The sequence below is a fragment of the Eimeria necatrix genome, genomic scaffold (assembly GCF_000499385.1).
Source record: "Eimeria necatrix Houghton genomic scaffold, Enh_scaff128, whole genome shotgun sequence".
In the NCBI taxonomy this organism is placed as follows: Eukaryota; Apicomplexa; class Conoidasida; order Eucoccidiorida; family Eimeriidae; genus Eimeria; species Eimeria necatrix.
Genome location: NW_013654901.1, coordinates 37,375 through 51,972, shown reverse-complemented (window position 1 = coordinate 51,972; position 14,598 = coordinate 37,375). Strand labels below are relative to the sequence as shown.

Here is a 14,598-nt window from a genome sequence, read left to right as displayed (position 1 = left end):
CCGGCTGCGAAGGGTGTAAAGCCCGCCTCTTCGCCTCGAAGCAGTCAATGTATGCAGCAGCCCGACCGGGGGCCCCAGGGCCCCACAACTGCGTGTGAGGTGGTGGTGTTCTTTTGCATGTAAGCCGAATCTTTACTTGGGCATTTTCTTTATATTTATTTTAAAATGAAAATTAAGAGGTGAGGGAGAAGCCCCCTGCGTGGGTGGCCTTGTGCTGTTCAGCTTTCAAGTTCTCGAGGCTTCACCGATATGCAGCCTTCTGCTCGCCTGCAGTTTGAATAGCTCTGGTGAAATCATTCAAATTGGACTTTTATATTCTGAAAAGAGTTTTTTGCAATGTCAGAGAGCCAGCTTTACGGGAGAACTCCGCGAGATCTGCGGCTGCGCGCGCGGCAGGCAGCAGAGCCTCTGCAGGGAAACTTCGGGAAAGCTTTGAAGAAAAGCCGCTTCAGCAGACATTGAATGACACTGAATGTTTTATTGTTTCGAATTTTATTCAACAATTCAGATTTCCTCCAATTTGCTGCGCGGGAAGGCTCAATTCAATGGCCACTGACTTGCATTCAGTGGCTGCTTCCGGCGCGCATTCAATTCAAATTTTCCCCTTTTGCAATATTTCTCACTTTGCTTCTCTCCAGGCCTTAATTAAGTTTATTAAAAGACAAAACTTCTCCATTTTGGAGATTTAAATGCAACTTTAGAGCTGTCAGATTCCAAGTTGAATATCTCTTCACTGCATGCACAAACTCTCCTACGCTGGCTTCTGGCCGCTGTGGCTTGAGGGGCCAAAGAGCCAAAGTTACAATACTTCTTTGCTGCAGTGCTGCTGCAGTGCTGCTGCAGTGCTGCTGCAGTGCTGCTGCAGTGCTGCTGCAGTGCTGCTGCAGTGCTGCTGCAGTGCTGCGGAGTAGGTGCATGCATGCTTCTTTGAACTGAACAGCAAAGGAGAAAATTAAAGAAAAATAAAATAAAAGTTGAAGATAAGAATTCCAAACTTCTGCTTTCTGCTGCAGAACTTCTTCATCCTAAAAGGCAGAGTTTGCTGCCACTTTAATTTATTAAAAGTCTTTTAATTAATTTCAAAATTAAGAAGCAGCAAATAGGCCGCAGCTGCTGTGGGGCCCCACATCATCAAGTTTATTTGTTTGAATTAAATTGAATTTCAAAATATTTAATTTTAAATGCATTTAAAGTTGCAAACGAAGCTGCAAAAGCCCCATAAGTCCCACTGGGGGCCCCCAGGGGCCCCCAGCGGGGGGCCCCGGGGGGCCCCCCAGGGGGCCCCCCGGGGCCCCTTATGCAGGAGTTGCTTAAGCACTGCTGCAGCAAAAGGGGCTTTTGCTGCAGCAGCAGCTGCAGCAGCAGCATGCCATTTTGCTGCTAAGCATTTGGAGGCGCATAAAGTCTAAATTTGCCTTCGAACCAGCTCCTGCGTCCCAGCTGCTCTTTTATCGGGTTAGGGTTTAGGGTTTAGGGTTTAGGGTTTAGGGTTTAGGGTTTAGGGTTTAGGGTATAGGGTTTAGGGTTAAGGGATTAGGGTTTAGGGTCTACGATTCAACGGGTGGAGGGGGGCGTCTCGCACAAGCCAAAAGCGAGAGGAAGAAAGGGCTTAGGGTTTAGGGTTTAGGGTTTAGGGTTTAGGGTTTAGGGTTTAGGGTTTACTCTCGGGTTTGATTAAAAGCAACAAGTTGAGATAATAAAAATCAATTCAGAAGCAAACAGCAGCGGCCCCACAAATCCACATCAGACTGGGATCGCTGGAGACGATCCCACGCAACTGTGGGGTGTGGGGCCCCAGCAGCAACTGTGGGGCCCCAGCAGCAGCAACTGTGGGGCCCCAGCAGCAGCAGCTGTGGGGCCCCAGCAGCAGCTGTGGGGCCCCAGCAGCAGCAGCTGTGGGGCCCCAGCAGCAGCTGTGGGGCCCCAGCAGCAGCAGCTGTGGGGCCCCAGCAGCAGCTGTGGGGCCCCAGCAGCACGAAGTAGAGGGCAAAAGAAGAAGTTAATTTGCTTCCAATTATCTCCAAGTGACTCTTTTGCTGCTGTGGGGCCCCTGGGTGCAGCAAAGCCTTTAAAGCTTCTTCAAAAGCTGCCAAGTTGGGGCCCCCAAGAGGGGCCCCCAAGGGGGGCCCCCCTCCCTGTGGGGCCCCAGCGGCTGCTGCACCAGTGGTCTGTGGGGCCCCACAGGGGCCCCACAGACCACTGCTGCAGCGCAAGTGCTGCAGCAGCAAGACTAGTAGGGTTTGGGGGCTGCAGCAGCTGCTTCTTTTGCTGCTTTGAAGTTTTAAATTGCTGCAGCTTTGCTGCTTCTTTCTTTGCTTTTTAAATGAGGCTTTAGGCGCCCTTTTTATTCTTTTAAATGAGCTACAAAACCCCAGCCAGGGCCCCCTGGGGCCCCCTGGGGCCCCCTGGGGCCCCCTGGGGGCCCCTGGGGGCCCTTGGGGGGCCCTTGGGGCTAAGAGTGCCCTAGGCACTTTTGCTGCGGCAGCAGCTCGCGCAGCCATTTGCTGCAGTGGAAGCAAAAGGCCCCTCGGGGGCCCACAGCGCTGGCGCTGCAGCAGAGGGGCCCCCCAGAGGGTTTAGGGGCCCCCAATCTGGCCTTATGAGGCTTTGGGGGCCCCCCAGCTGCAGCAAATTAAGTTACTGCTTTGAATTTCAGGGGGGGCCCCCAGGCCCTGGCCAGACACCCGGCGCGAGTGCTGCAGCCGCTGCCGCCGCCACTTGGCCCGCGAAAGGGCCGATTTTGGGGCTTTTATTGAATTAATAATGCGAAATAAATAAAACTTTGGAAATAAATTAAATTAAATCTTTTTTTTGTGGGCCGGAAGCTGAAACTTGAGGGGTTGCTGGGAGGCGGGTGCGACCGCCCGGAGTGGGTCACGGAGCCGCGGGTTCCCGAGAAGCCGCGAGTCTTTGCGGGGAATAACACTTGAATTTGATTAAATTAAATATTTAATTTAATTTAATTGAATAATTTTGCAGTTTTGTGGGCGTTTTGTTTCTCTGGGAGGCGCGGCCGCGGCGGCGCTCACGGTCGCCGCTTGGGAGGCTGCAGAGCCTGCAGCGGCGGCTGCGGCTTCGCGCCGCGGGTGAAACGCGGAGTTATTGAATTAAAAACAAATAAAAACAATTTGAAATAATGATTTTGAAGTTTGCAAACATAATGCGGGCGGGGGCGTCGGGGTGTCGAGACAGCCGGGCGCAGCCGCTTTCGATGCAGTGCCAGGGAGCGACTGCAGCGCGCATGCGTCTGCTGCTGCAGCAGCAGCGGGAGGCAGCAGCAGCTTGAATTAGTTTTTTTCTTTTTGCAAAAGAGGGATTAAAGGCAATTGGAGTTGCGGAGAAGCACGGGCGCGGCGGCGAGTTCGTGCGGCCCGCAGCAGCAGCAGCAGCAGCAGCAGCAGCGCAGCGAGGTCTGCAGCGTGCTGCTGCTGCTCGCGCGCCCAGCGCAGCCCGCAGCAGCAGCAGCAGCAGCCCCGGCCGCCTCTTTGGAGTTTATTTTGTCAAATTAATATTTTAAAAAGGTTTTGTTTTTATTTGGGCTTCGGGGGCCCCGGAATCGCCGCGCTCGGGCAGCAGCAGTCGCGGCGGCTGGAGCCCCGGCCCGCAGCAAGTGTGGGGCCCCAGCTGGCTTAACAAAAGGTCTTTTTAAACAAAATGGCAGCATTTAAACTTGTGGGGCCCCGGGTTGTGGGGTGGTGGCTGTGGGTGGGTTCGCTGCTGCTGCTGCGCTGCAGCGGGGGGGCCCTGGGCCCCAGCCGGCGGCTGCGGCCGGGGCTGGGGCTTGCTGCTGAGCAGCAGCAGCAGCAGCAGGAGCAGCAGCTGCTGCAGCTGGAGCAGCTGGACCTGGTGGTGGACGGGCTGCAGGGCCCCGCGGGCCTGGGGGCCCCCGTGGAGGCCCTCCTGGGGGCCCCCCGGGGCCCCTCGCGGCGGCAGCAGCGGCGGCGGCTGCCTGTGGGGCCCCTGCTGCTGACTGCTGCTGCAGTGGGGGCCCTGGTGGCGAACTTCGCGCTGCGGCGCGTGGGGCCCCCCCCGGGGGCCCCCCCCCGCGCGCGCGGCGCCGCTGCTGCTGCTGCAGAGCAGCAGCAGCAGCAGCAGCAGCAGCAGCAGCAGCTGCTCGCGGAGCTCGACAGCCTGCGCAGCGAACTGCCGGAACTGTTTGCTGCTGCTGCTGCTGCTTACAGCGAACACTGCAGCACGATCTCGCGGCGGTACCGCGAGGCCCTGTCTTGTCTTTACAGCAGCAAACTGGTGTCTGCTGCAGCAGCAGACGCAGCAGAAAGCAGCTTTTTGCTGCTGCAGGACTCCTGGGGCCTCCAGGAGGTGCAGCAAACTTGGACAGAACTTGTGGAAAAACTCACGCTGCAGCTGACGCCCCCCGAAGCAGCAGAAGTCTCTTCTCTTGCTGCTGCTGTTGTCTCTCAGTTTGCTGCTCGCCTCGAGCTGCTGCAGCACGAGTGCAGCACGGCCTTCGCGCAGCAGCGCCGCGAAGTTGCTGCTGCGCTGCAGCAGTTCGAGGCCGCTGCTGCAGCGGGGGGCCCCCGGGGGGGCCCCCAGGGGGGCCCCCAGGGGGGCCCCCAGGGGGGCCCCCAGGGGGGCCCCCCGGGGGCCCTCGAAGTCAGTGCAGCGCAGCAGTTTCTTTCCCAAGTTGCTTTTCTTAGAGCCAAGGGCCCCAAACTCGAGCAGCTAAAGGGGCCCCTGGGGGCCCTCGAGGGGGCCCTTGCTGCTGCTGCGGAAGCAGCAAAAAAAGCTGCTGCAGCACGCAGCGCGGAGCAGCAGCAGCAGCAGCCGCCGCCGCGCAAGCGCAAAAGACTCGCCTGAGCTGCTGCTGCTGCTGCTGCTGCTGCAGCAGCGGCACTGCTGCTGCTGCTGCTGCGGAGAAGACGGAGGCGGAGGTGCAGGAGGGGGCTGCTGAGGCCGGAAGGGCTGCTGCTGCTGCTGCTGCTGCTGCTGCTGCTCTTGCTGCTGCTGCTGGAGGAGGAGGAGAGGGAGGCGCGTGCAGCTATTTGCATGCATGCAGCAGCAGCAGCAGCAGCGCAGCAACAGGAGAAGCCCCAACTTGCTGCTGCATGCATGCAGCCACAAACACTTTCGGGCGCCCGCGACTTTTCCAGCAGCAGAGCTGCTGTTGCTGCGGCTGCTGCTGCTGCTGCTGCTGCTGCTGCTGCTGTTGAGCTCAGGTGCACGCTCACCTCAGCTTCCAGTACACCTGAGGAGGTGCCTATACACCTGAGGAGGTGCCTATACACCTGAGGAGGTGCCTATACACCTGAGGAGATGCCCATACACCTGAGGAGGTGCCTATACACCTGAGGAGGTGCCTATACACCTGAGAGGTGACTATACACCTGAGGAGGTGCCTGTACACCTGAGAGGTGCCCATACACCTGAGGTGCCGGTACACTTGAGGAGCTGCCTATACGCCTGAGAGGTGCCCATACACCTGAGGTGTACGTACACCTGAGAGGTGCCTATAAACCTGAGAGGTGCCCATACACCTGAGGTGTACGTACACCTGAGAGGTGCCTATACACCTGAAAGGTGCCCATACACCCCGTGCCCGCGTTTGCTGCTGGTGTGTCCGCAAAGCGAGCAGCAGCAAAAGTCCCACTTAGTCGGAGGGCAAAGAGATATTGCTGCTAGATGTCTGCTGCAGCGCAGCAGCGCAGCAGCTGCTGCGCTGCAGCGCAGCAGCACGGATTGGTGTGCTGCTGCGCCGCAGCGCAGCAGCGCGAGCCCGTCTGCTGCTGCGCAGCAGCAGCGCCGCTGCGCTGCAGCGCAGCAGCGCGAGCCCAGCTGCTGCAGCTGCTGCAGCTGCTGCAGCAGCTGCAGCAGCACGAACTGTGCTGCTGCGCTGCTGCGCAGCAGCAAACTTAATGTGTGATTTTGTGCTGCACGGAGTCTTTGAGGCTGTGGGCGCAGCAGCAGCTAAGCCTGCAACATTTGTCTTAGTCATATTTCGAGTCTTTGGGACTTTTAATTCGGAAATGTAATTTAATTAATTCAAAATGCATTTAATTAATGCAAAATGCATTTAATTAATTCAAAAATGTAATTTAATTAATTCAAAAATGCATTTAATTATTTCAAAAATGCATTTAATTATTTCAAAAATATAATTTAATTAATTCAAAATGCATTTAATTAATTCAAAATGCATTTAATTAATTCAAAATGCATTTAATTAATTCAAAATGCATTTAATTAATTCAAAATTCATTTAATTAATTCAAAATTCATTTAATTGATTCAAAAATGTAATTTAATTAATTCAAAATGCATTTAAATGATGCATAATGCATTTAATTGATTCAAAATGCATTTAATTAATTCAAAATGCATTTAATTAATTCAAAAGTGTATTTAATTAATGCAAACAAAGTGCTTTAATTAATGCAAATAAAATGATTTAATTATTGCAAATAAAACGATTTAATTAATGCAAGTAAAACGATTTAATTAATGCAAATAATGCATTTTCAATTATTGCAAAAATGCAAAAAGTTGAAAATAAATAAATAGCGGACTGGCCAATGAGCTGCATGCGCTTTGCTGCACTTTGCATGCACAAGAGGCCCTTCAATAAAAAGCCAAAAGCCAGCATGCATGCATGCATGCATGCATGCATGCATGCATGCAGCTAGTGCATGCATGCATGCATGCAGCCAGTGCATGCATGCATGAAGCCAGTATGCATGCATGCATGCAGCCAGTGCATGCATGCATGCATGCGGCCAGTGCATGCATGCATGCATGCGGCCAGTGCACGCACGGAGCCAGCGCATGCATGCAGCCCGCGCATGCATGCCTGCACCCAGCGCGTGAACGCATGCATGCATGCATACATGCATGCATGCATGCATGCACGCATGCATGCATGCATGCATGCATGCATGCATGCGTGCAAAGGGAGGCTGCTGCAGCAAATTGGAAGTTTGTTCAGTTGTCTTCGTCTCTGAACCCCAGCGGAAATTCGGGGTCATCAAAAAGCCATTCTTTTCCCCCTCGAGCCTCCAGAGCTTCCATGTCTTCGGGGCTTTCCGCAGCAGCAGCTTCCAGCCCCGGCAGCAGCCGCTGCTGCTGCTGCTGCTGCTGCTGCTGCGCTGCAGCAGCAGCAGACGGCTGCAGGCGGTGCAGCGCAGACGCCAGCCACCACTGCGCTATTACGGAGCCCGCAGCAAGACCCCGCAGAGAGATCCACGCGCCCAGACCAGCCTGCAGCAGCAGCAGCAGCAGCAGCAGCAGCAGCAGCAGCAGCGGCGGGGCGGTAGCGGCACGGCAAAGCAGCAGCAGCAGCAGCAAAGCAGCAGCAGTGAACACGTCCGTGAGACACTTGGCCGCATCACGTTCTGGCCAGGGCCTGGGCGGCTCTCCTCAAGCTAAACCCTAAACCCTAAACCCTAAACCCTAAACCCTAAACCCTAGCCCTAAATCCCAAACACAGACAGCCCTCCTGAGTCCTAAGCTACCCTTGCAGCGCCAGCAGCACAAACGCTAGCTACCTGCCCTTAGCGCAGCAGCAGCAGCAGCAGCAGCAGCTGCAGCAGCAGCAGCAGCAGCAGCAGCAGCAGCTGCAGCAGCAGCAGCAGCAGCAGCAGCAGCAGCAAACACCCACCACCTTCCAGCACAAATAGGCCGACGCCCCCCCCACCAGCGCATGCAGCCCCAAAACCCCCGCAATCTGACACAGCGCGCGCAGCGGCTGCTGCCCTGGGGGCCCCGGGGCCCCCAGGGCCCCGGGGGCCCCGGGGGCCCCCAAGGCCCCGGGGGCCCCGGGGGCCCCCAAGGCCCCGGGGGCCCCCAGGGCCCCGGGGGCCCCCAGGGCCCCGGGGGCCCCGGGCCCCGGGGGCCCCCAGGGCCCCGGGGGCCCCGGGGGCCCCCAGGGCATCTGGGGTTCCTGGGGCGCCTGGGGAGGCCTGCGGAGGATCGCAGCAGCAGCAACTGACACGGGTCAGAGTCTCTTACGTTTAGCTGTGCTGCAGAGACACACGAGCTTCTATAGGGGCACGAGCAGCAGCAGCAGCAGCAGCAGCAGCAGCAGCAGCAGAGGCCCGCGCAGCAGCAGCAAAGCAAGAGAGGAGCGCCCGCAGCAGCATCTGCAGCAGCAAAGCAAGAGCAGAGCGCCAGAAGCGGAACGGCAGCAGCAGCAAAGAAGACAAGAGCGCCACCAGCAGCAGCAGCAGCAGCAGCAGCAGCAGCAGCAGCAGCAGCAGCAGCTCACGGGGGGCCCCTGGGTCTGCGGCCGCGGCGGCTCGCCGCGGATGAGGCGGGCCGCGAGGGCCCCCGCAGCAACGAGGGCTGTGGGTGCTGCTCGAGGTGCTGCTGCTGCTGCTGCCAGCAGCGGGAGAAAGTGCTTCGCCGAGGCCCCCAGCCTGCAGCGCAGCAGCAGCAGCAGCAGCAGCAGCAGCAGCAGCAGCTTGCGCGAGAGAGTCGCGGGACAAAGGCAGCACAGAAGGCGGGAGAAAGGGGACAAAGTCAACAGATCTGAGACCCAGGGGGGGCCCCAGCCTCTCTTAACTACTCAAGAACCAACAAGGGGGCCCCTGGGGGCCCCCAAGGGGCCCCCGGGGGGCCCCTGGGGGCCCCCAAGGGGCCCCAGGGGGCCCCCGGGGGGCCCCCAGGGGCCAACCAGCCAACTCAGGCCAGCCACGCTGGGCTGCCACAGCAGGGTAAAGGCACAGACATAAATACATGCATGCATGCATGCATGCATTTGTGCATGCATGCATTTGTGCATGCATTAGTGCATGCATGCATGCATGTGTGCATGCATGCATGCATGCATGGAGAGAATGCATGCAAAGACGGAAGAACTGCGGAGCTACAAAAAAGAAGCAGCTGCGGCCTTAAAGCCAGAAGCAAAGCCCCCACGCAGACAAACGTAGCTGCCGCTGCTGCTGCACCTGCTGCTGCTGCTGCTGCTGCTGCTGCTGCTGCTGCTGCTGCTGCTGCTGCTGCTGCTGCTGCTGCTGCTGACCTTTGCAGGAAGCTGGGGGCCCTTCGGGCCTGCTGCTGCTCCGCGCGGACTTGAGCTGCCAAAGCCCCAAAGGCCTTCGGAAGGCCAGGGCCTTCGGCATAGGCCGGGTCCAGCTCGCTCGGTGCATGCGCACTGCAGCAGCAGCAGCACAACGCATGCATGCGCTTGCATGCATTTGCATGCATGCACTTGCATGCATGCATTTGCATGCATTTGCACGCATGCATTTGCATGCATGCATTTGCATGCATGCATTTGCATGCATGCATTTGCATGCATGCATTTGCATGCATGCATCTGCATGCATGCATCTGCATGCATGCACTTGCATGCATGCATTTGCAGTCAATTGCATGCATTTGCATGCATGCATTTGCATGCATGCATTTGCACGCATGCATTTGCATGCATTTAAATGTATTTGCATGCATTTGCATGCATGCATGCATTTGCATGCATGCATGCATTTGCATGGAAGGAGCTGCGCTGTGGGGCTGCAGCAGCAGCAGCTCACAGGAAGTCGTCTGCTGCTGCTGCTGCAGGCAGCAGCAGCTCACAGGAAGTCGTCTGCTGCTGCTGCTGCAGCAGAGAGCGCAGGGCCCCCGAAGAAGAGCTGCTGCAGCTTGCTTGTCCAGCTGCTGCTGCGCTGCTGGCTGCTTTCCCGCTGCTGCAGCAGCAGCAGCAAAGTCCGCTGCATCAGCTCCAGCCACTTGCTGTGCAGCTGCTGCGCTGCAGCAGCAGACACGGGGTGCTGCTGCCGCCACTTCCGAAGGGCCCCCACCACCTCCCGGGGCCCCACAGCAGCAGCAGCAGCAGCACCTCCTGCAGCAAGCCCCAAAGTCTCCAGAAACTCCGCGTCGCTCATCCCTGCAAAGCCCCACGCATGCATGCATGCATGCATGCATGCATGCAAGAGTGCATGCGGGACTGCATGCATGCATGCATGCATGCGGGAGTGCATTCGGGAGTGCATGCATTTACGCATGCATGCATGCATGCATGCATGCATGCATGCGGGAGTGCATGCATGCATGCATGCGGACTCGCATGCGGGACTGCATGCATGCATGCATGCATGCATGCATGCATGCGGCGGGGCTGGTCACCTGAGGGGGTCCTGTCGTCTTCATCGGAAAGGCCCAGCAGCTTCTCGAGTTGCTGCTGCTGGTACTTCAGTGCTGCTGCCTTCTCGCCCCGCTGCTGCTGCCAGTCTGCAGCAGCAGCAGCAGCAGCAGCAGCAGCAGCAGGTGGCTGCCCTTCAGAGGCGCTGGCTCTCTCGGAGCTCGACGGCTCGAAGACCGGCGCGGGAGCAGCAGCAGCAGCTCCTTCAGCAGCAGCAGCAGCAGCAGCAGCAGCAGCAGCAGTGGCTGGCCGCAGCGGCTGCCACTGTTTTGCCCTGGCTGCTGCTGCTGCTGCTGCCAGCTGGGGCCCCAGGGGCCCCCGGGGGCCCCCCCGGGCCCACAGAAAAGACAGGGGGCCCCCTGCTGCTGCTTTGCATGCAGCACTGGACCCAGTGGACCCTAAGGGGGCCCCCCTGGGGGCCCCAGTGAGTACCCACCTTGCCACCCCGTGGGGGGCCCCCCAGGGGGCCCCCCTGGGGGCCCCCCTGGGGGCCCCCCAGGGGGCCCCCCTGGGGGCCCCCCAGGGGGCCCCCCTGGGGGCCCCCCAGGGGGCCCCTGGGGGGGCCCCCCGAGAAAAGCTCGTGGGCTTTTGCTCAGGGCCTGCAGCTGCTGCTGTGCTGCTGGCAAACTGTGGGGCGGAGAGCAGCAGCAGCGCCAGCAGCAGCAAATGGAGCAGCTGCAGCAGCTGCTCCATTAGCCGCAGGGTCATCGCGCAGCAGCAGCAGCAGCAGCAGCAGCAGCAGCAGCTAGGTGTGCTGCTTGAGGGGCTAGGCGAGGCAGCAAGGATGGGCTGGGCCTCCCGTGCGCGTCTTTATCGTGCATTTACTGCTGCTGCTGCTGCTGCTGCTGCTGCTGCTGCTGCTGCTGCTGCTTCTCCGCCAGCAGCAGCAGCTGCTCCTGCCGTTGCTGCTGCTGCTGCTGCTGCAGCAACAGCAGCAGCGCAGCAAGAACTGGTCGACGCCACGGCTCCCGCTTCTCAAGGTTCAAACCAGCGGCGGGAACCGGAAATACGAGCTGCTGCTGCTGCTGCTGTTTCTGCTGCTGCTGCAGTTTGTGTTGCTGCTGCAGTTTCTGCTGCTGTCACAGTTGCTGCTGCTGCTGCAGATCTACTGCTGCCGCAGCTGCTGTTGCTGCAGCTGCTGCGCTGCAGCTGCTGCCGCTGCAGCTGCTGCTGCTGCAGCTGCTGCTGCCGGGGGCCGGCTTGCCTGTGTGCGCGCCGCTTTCCTGATCGCCAGAAGCAAAGTCGAAACTGCTGGCAGCAGAAGCAGCAGCAGCAGCAGCAGCAGCAGCAGCAGCAGCAGCAGATGCGAGAGATGGGGCAGCCGACAGCAGCAGCAGCTCCTGCGGCTTTGCAGATCTGCAGCGCCTCAGCAGCAGCGCAGACGAATCGACTCTGTCTGCTGCAATAAAGAAGCAAATTGAGAAAAATAAAAAACAATTAAATTTAAAAATAAAAATAAATTAAATTTAAACCACTAATGAGTCTTTAATTCAATAAAAAACTCGTGCAATCACAACCACTCCACCCCTGGGGGCCCCCGGGAGGCCAGGGGGCCCCGTGGGGCCCCACCGGTGCAGACTGGGGCCCCTCTTTGGCTTTCTGGACTTCTAAATTTGTTTATTTGTTTTAATTTCAATTATTTTATTTAAAAAGAAATTAAAACTGAAAAAAAAGAAAAAGATTTGAATATACTGGGCTACAGGCCAACGCGCAGCGCCGCCTCCGACTCCGGGGGCCCCCGGAGCCCATTTGGGGGAATCTTTGCATTTATGTTTATATTTTGATCTTTATATTTATATTTTGCTCTTCTTTTACAAAATAAAATGCTTTATTTGGCATTTATTCATTAATAATGCATGCATAGCTGCCAATAATGCATGCGCAGCCGGGCTGTAGCGCCTTCGCCGCGGTCTAGGGCTTAGGGTTTAGGGTTTAGGGTTTAGGGTTTAGGGTTGGCTATGACGGCAGAAGAGGGGCAGTGGCAAGTGGTGTCTCGTCGGGGGAGACCCCGAGAAGGCAGGGGGGCCCCCGGGGGGCCCCCAAGCGGCAGCAAACTGTACCCTGGGGGGCCCCCCGGGGCCGAATTTGCTGCCGTTTTCACCCGCTATGAGGGCCCGGGGGCCCCCGTGACCGCCCTGGGGGCCCCCTGCTGCGCTGCTGCGGGGGCCCCCGAAGCAGCAGAAGCAGCAGCACTTGCTGCAGCAGTTCGCAGCTTAAAGCCTCAGCTGGAGGCCTCAGACTTTTGGCAAGAGACCAAGTCCAAACTCAAACAGGCTGTGCTGCTCGAGCTGCACGCCATGTACCCTCAGGGGGCCCCTTGGGGGGCCCCCCAGGGGCCCCCCCACGAGGGGCCCCCCCAGGGGGCCCCCCTAGAGGTCCCCCCTGGGGGCCCCCAGGGGGCCCCCGAGGCAGCTGCCCCTGAGGGCCCCCCCAGGGGCCCCCCAGAAGGCCTCAGGCCCGAGGCCCCCCCTGGGGGCCCCCCTGAGAGCCCCCCTGGGGGCCCCCCCGGGGGCCCCCCTGAGAGCCCCCCTGGGGGCCCCCCCGGGGGCCCCCCTGGGGGCCCCCCCGGGGGCCCCCCTGGGGGCCCCCCTGGGGGCCCCGAAGCGCCGTGGGGGCCCCCGTGTTCGTTTGACTTTAAGTGGGGAGGGGTGGAGTTTGGGTTGGTTTGTTTGGGGCTGGGAAGCCCCAGCAGCAGCAGCAGCAGCGACGCGCGCAGCAGCAAACTGCAGCTGGCTTTGGCGCTGCTGCTGCAGCAGCTGCTGCAGGTGCCTGGGGCCCGGACTTTCGTGGAGGACCCTGTGATGACAGCAGCAGACAAGCTGGCGGTGCAGCAGCTGTTTGCTGCTGCAGCAGCAGCAGACGCGCAGCCAGCAGCAGCAGCGCAGCAGCAGCAGCAGCAGCAGCAGCAGCAGCAGCAGCAGCGGGGGCTGCTGGTGGTCTATTTGCTGCCGCACTGCGACGCAGACCTCTACGGGGATCTTCTCAACTCAGAGCTGCGGCTGAGTCCTTTTTGCTGCCGCTGTTTTGCTGCAGCACGAAGGCCCCAAAAGCCGCTCAGCAGCAGCAGCAGCAGCTGCTGCTGCTGCTGCAGCAGCAGCAGCGACCCCCTCGGCAGCGACAGCAGCAGCAGCAGCAGCAGCAGCACAGACCTGTGCTGCACACCTTCACACTCTTCTACTTCTAATAATAGCAGGCTTAAACCTGGGGGCCCCCTTGAGTCTGGGGGCCCCCCTCACTCCGGGGGCCCCCCTCACTCTGGGGGGCCCCCTGCTGACTCTGGGGGCCCCCCTAACTCTGGGGGCCCCCCTAACTCTGGGGGCCCCCCTGCTGGCTCTGGGGGCCCCCCTGCTGACTCTGGGGGCCCCCCTAACTCTGGGGGCCCCCCTGTTGGGTCTGGGGGCCCCCCTGTTGGGTCTGGGGGCCCCCCTGTTGGGTCTGGGGGCCCCCCTAACTCTGGGGGCCCCCCTGTTGGGTCTGGGGGCCCCCCTGTTGGGTCTGGGGGCCCCCGCGGGTTTGTGCTGCTGGGGAACAGTTTGTCTCTTTACGAAATGCGGCGAAGTCTTTTTGGGGACTTCCGACTTGTTAAAAAGAACAAAGAAGCAGCAGCAGCAAACGCGCAAGCAGCAGCAGCAGCAGCAGCAGCAGCAGCAGCAGCAGCAGCAGCGGGAGGCGGCTTAGAAGCAGCAGCGCGTGGGGCGGGGACGCTCTCAGCAGCAGCGGGCGAAGGGGCGCTCAGCAGCAGCGGCTGCTGCTGCGCAGCAGCTCCTGCTGCTGCTGCTGCTGCTGCTGCTGCTGCTGCAGGGCCGTGTGCATGCGAGTGGGTGGAGCCTTCGCGGGGGGCCCTGCTGCTGCTGCTGCTGCTGCCCTTTGTGTGGGAGCAGCAGCTAGAGGCCCCTTTTGCTGCTCATCCTGCAGCATTTAATGACTTGGCCATTTGCCGGCTGAGGGCCCCCCAGACGGAGGCGGAGAGGCGGGCCCTGTGGCGGCAGCAGCTGCAGCAGCAGCAGCAGCAGCAGCAGCACGGCAGCAGCAGCAGCGCAGCAGCAGCGCAGCAGCAGCCGCGCAGCAGCAGCAGACACAGGAAGCGCAAAGGGTGGCGGAAACGCTCCCAGTAGCTGCAGACACAGCCAGAGCCGTCCACAAGGCACCCGCAGCAGCAGCAGCAGCAGCAGCAGCAGCAACGCAAGCAACAGCAGCAGCAGCACAAGCTGCGGCAGCAGCAGCCGCGCGAGCTGCAGCAGCAGCAGGAGCGCAAGTTGCAGCAGCTGCAGCAAAGCAAAAGCGGCCGTCATTACTGCTGCCGCGGCTTGCCGTGCTGCTGCTGCAGCAGCTTGCGTTCCTGCTGCTGCTGTGCTGCTGCTGCTGCTGTGCTGCTGCTGCTGCAGCTTGCGTTGCTGCTGCTGCTGCTGCTGCTGCAGCAAGAGTCCTCTCGAAACGCAGATTAATAAAAACAATACATATTTATTTATATTTATTTTTAATTATTTGAATTTCTTTTTATT

General features: G+C 59.4%; 3 protein-coding genes across 3 annotated transcripts; 2 read left to right on the top strand and 1 right to left on the bottom strand.

Moving 5' to 3' along the window:
• Nucleotides 1–3,654: 3,654 nt before the first annotated feature.
• Nucleotides 3,655–4,818, top strand: ENH_00009630 (hypothetical protein, conserved; the record flags this gene model as incomplete). Its single annotated transcript, XM_013584166.1, has 1 exon — nucleotides 3,655–4,818. The coding sequence occupies one exon, from the start codon at nucleotides 3,655–3,657 to the stop codon at nucleotides 4,816–4,818; it is 1,164 nt and encodes a 387-aa protein (XP_013439620.1).
• A 2,118-nt stretch (nucleotides 4,819–6,936) lies between these two features.
• On the bottom strand, nucleotides 6,937–10,789 carry ENH_00009620 (hypothetical protein, conserved; the record flags this gene model as incomplete). Its single annotated transcript, XM_013584165.1, has 6 exons — nucleotides 6,937–7,212; nucleotides 7,613–7,913; nucleotides 8,219–8,369; nucleotides 8,901–9,106; nucleotides 9,532–9,841; nucleotides 10,081–10,789. 6 exons carry the CDS (start codon nucleotides 10,787–10,789, stop codon nucleotides 6,937–6,939), a joined length of 1,953 nt encoding a protein of 650 aa, XP_013439619.1.
• Nucleotides 10,790–12,054: 1,265 nt separating this feature from the next.
• On the top strand, nucleotides 12,055–14,211 carry ENH_00009610 (hypothetical protein, conserved; the record flags this gene model as incomplete). The annotated part of the gene is made up of 1 exon (XM_013584164.1): nucleotides 12,055–14,211. One exon carries the CDS (start codon nucleotides 12,055–12,057, stop codon nucleotides 14,209–14,211), a length of 2,157 nt encoding a protein of 718 aa, XP_013439618.1.
• Nucleotides 14,212–14,598: the final 387 nt, after the last annotated feature.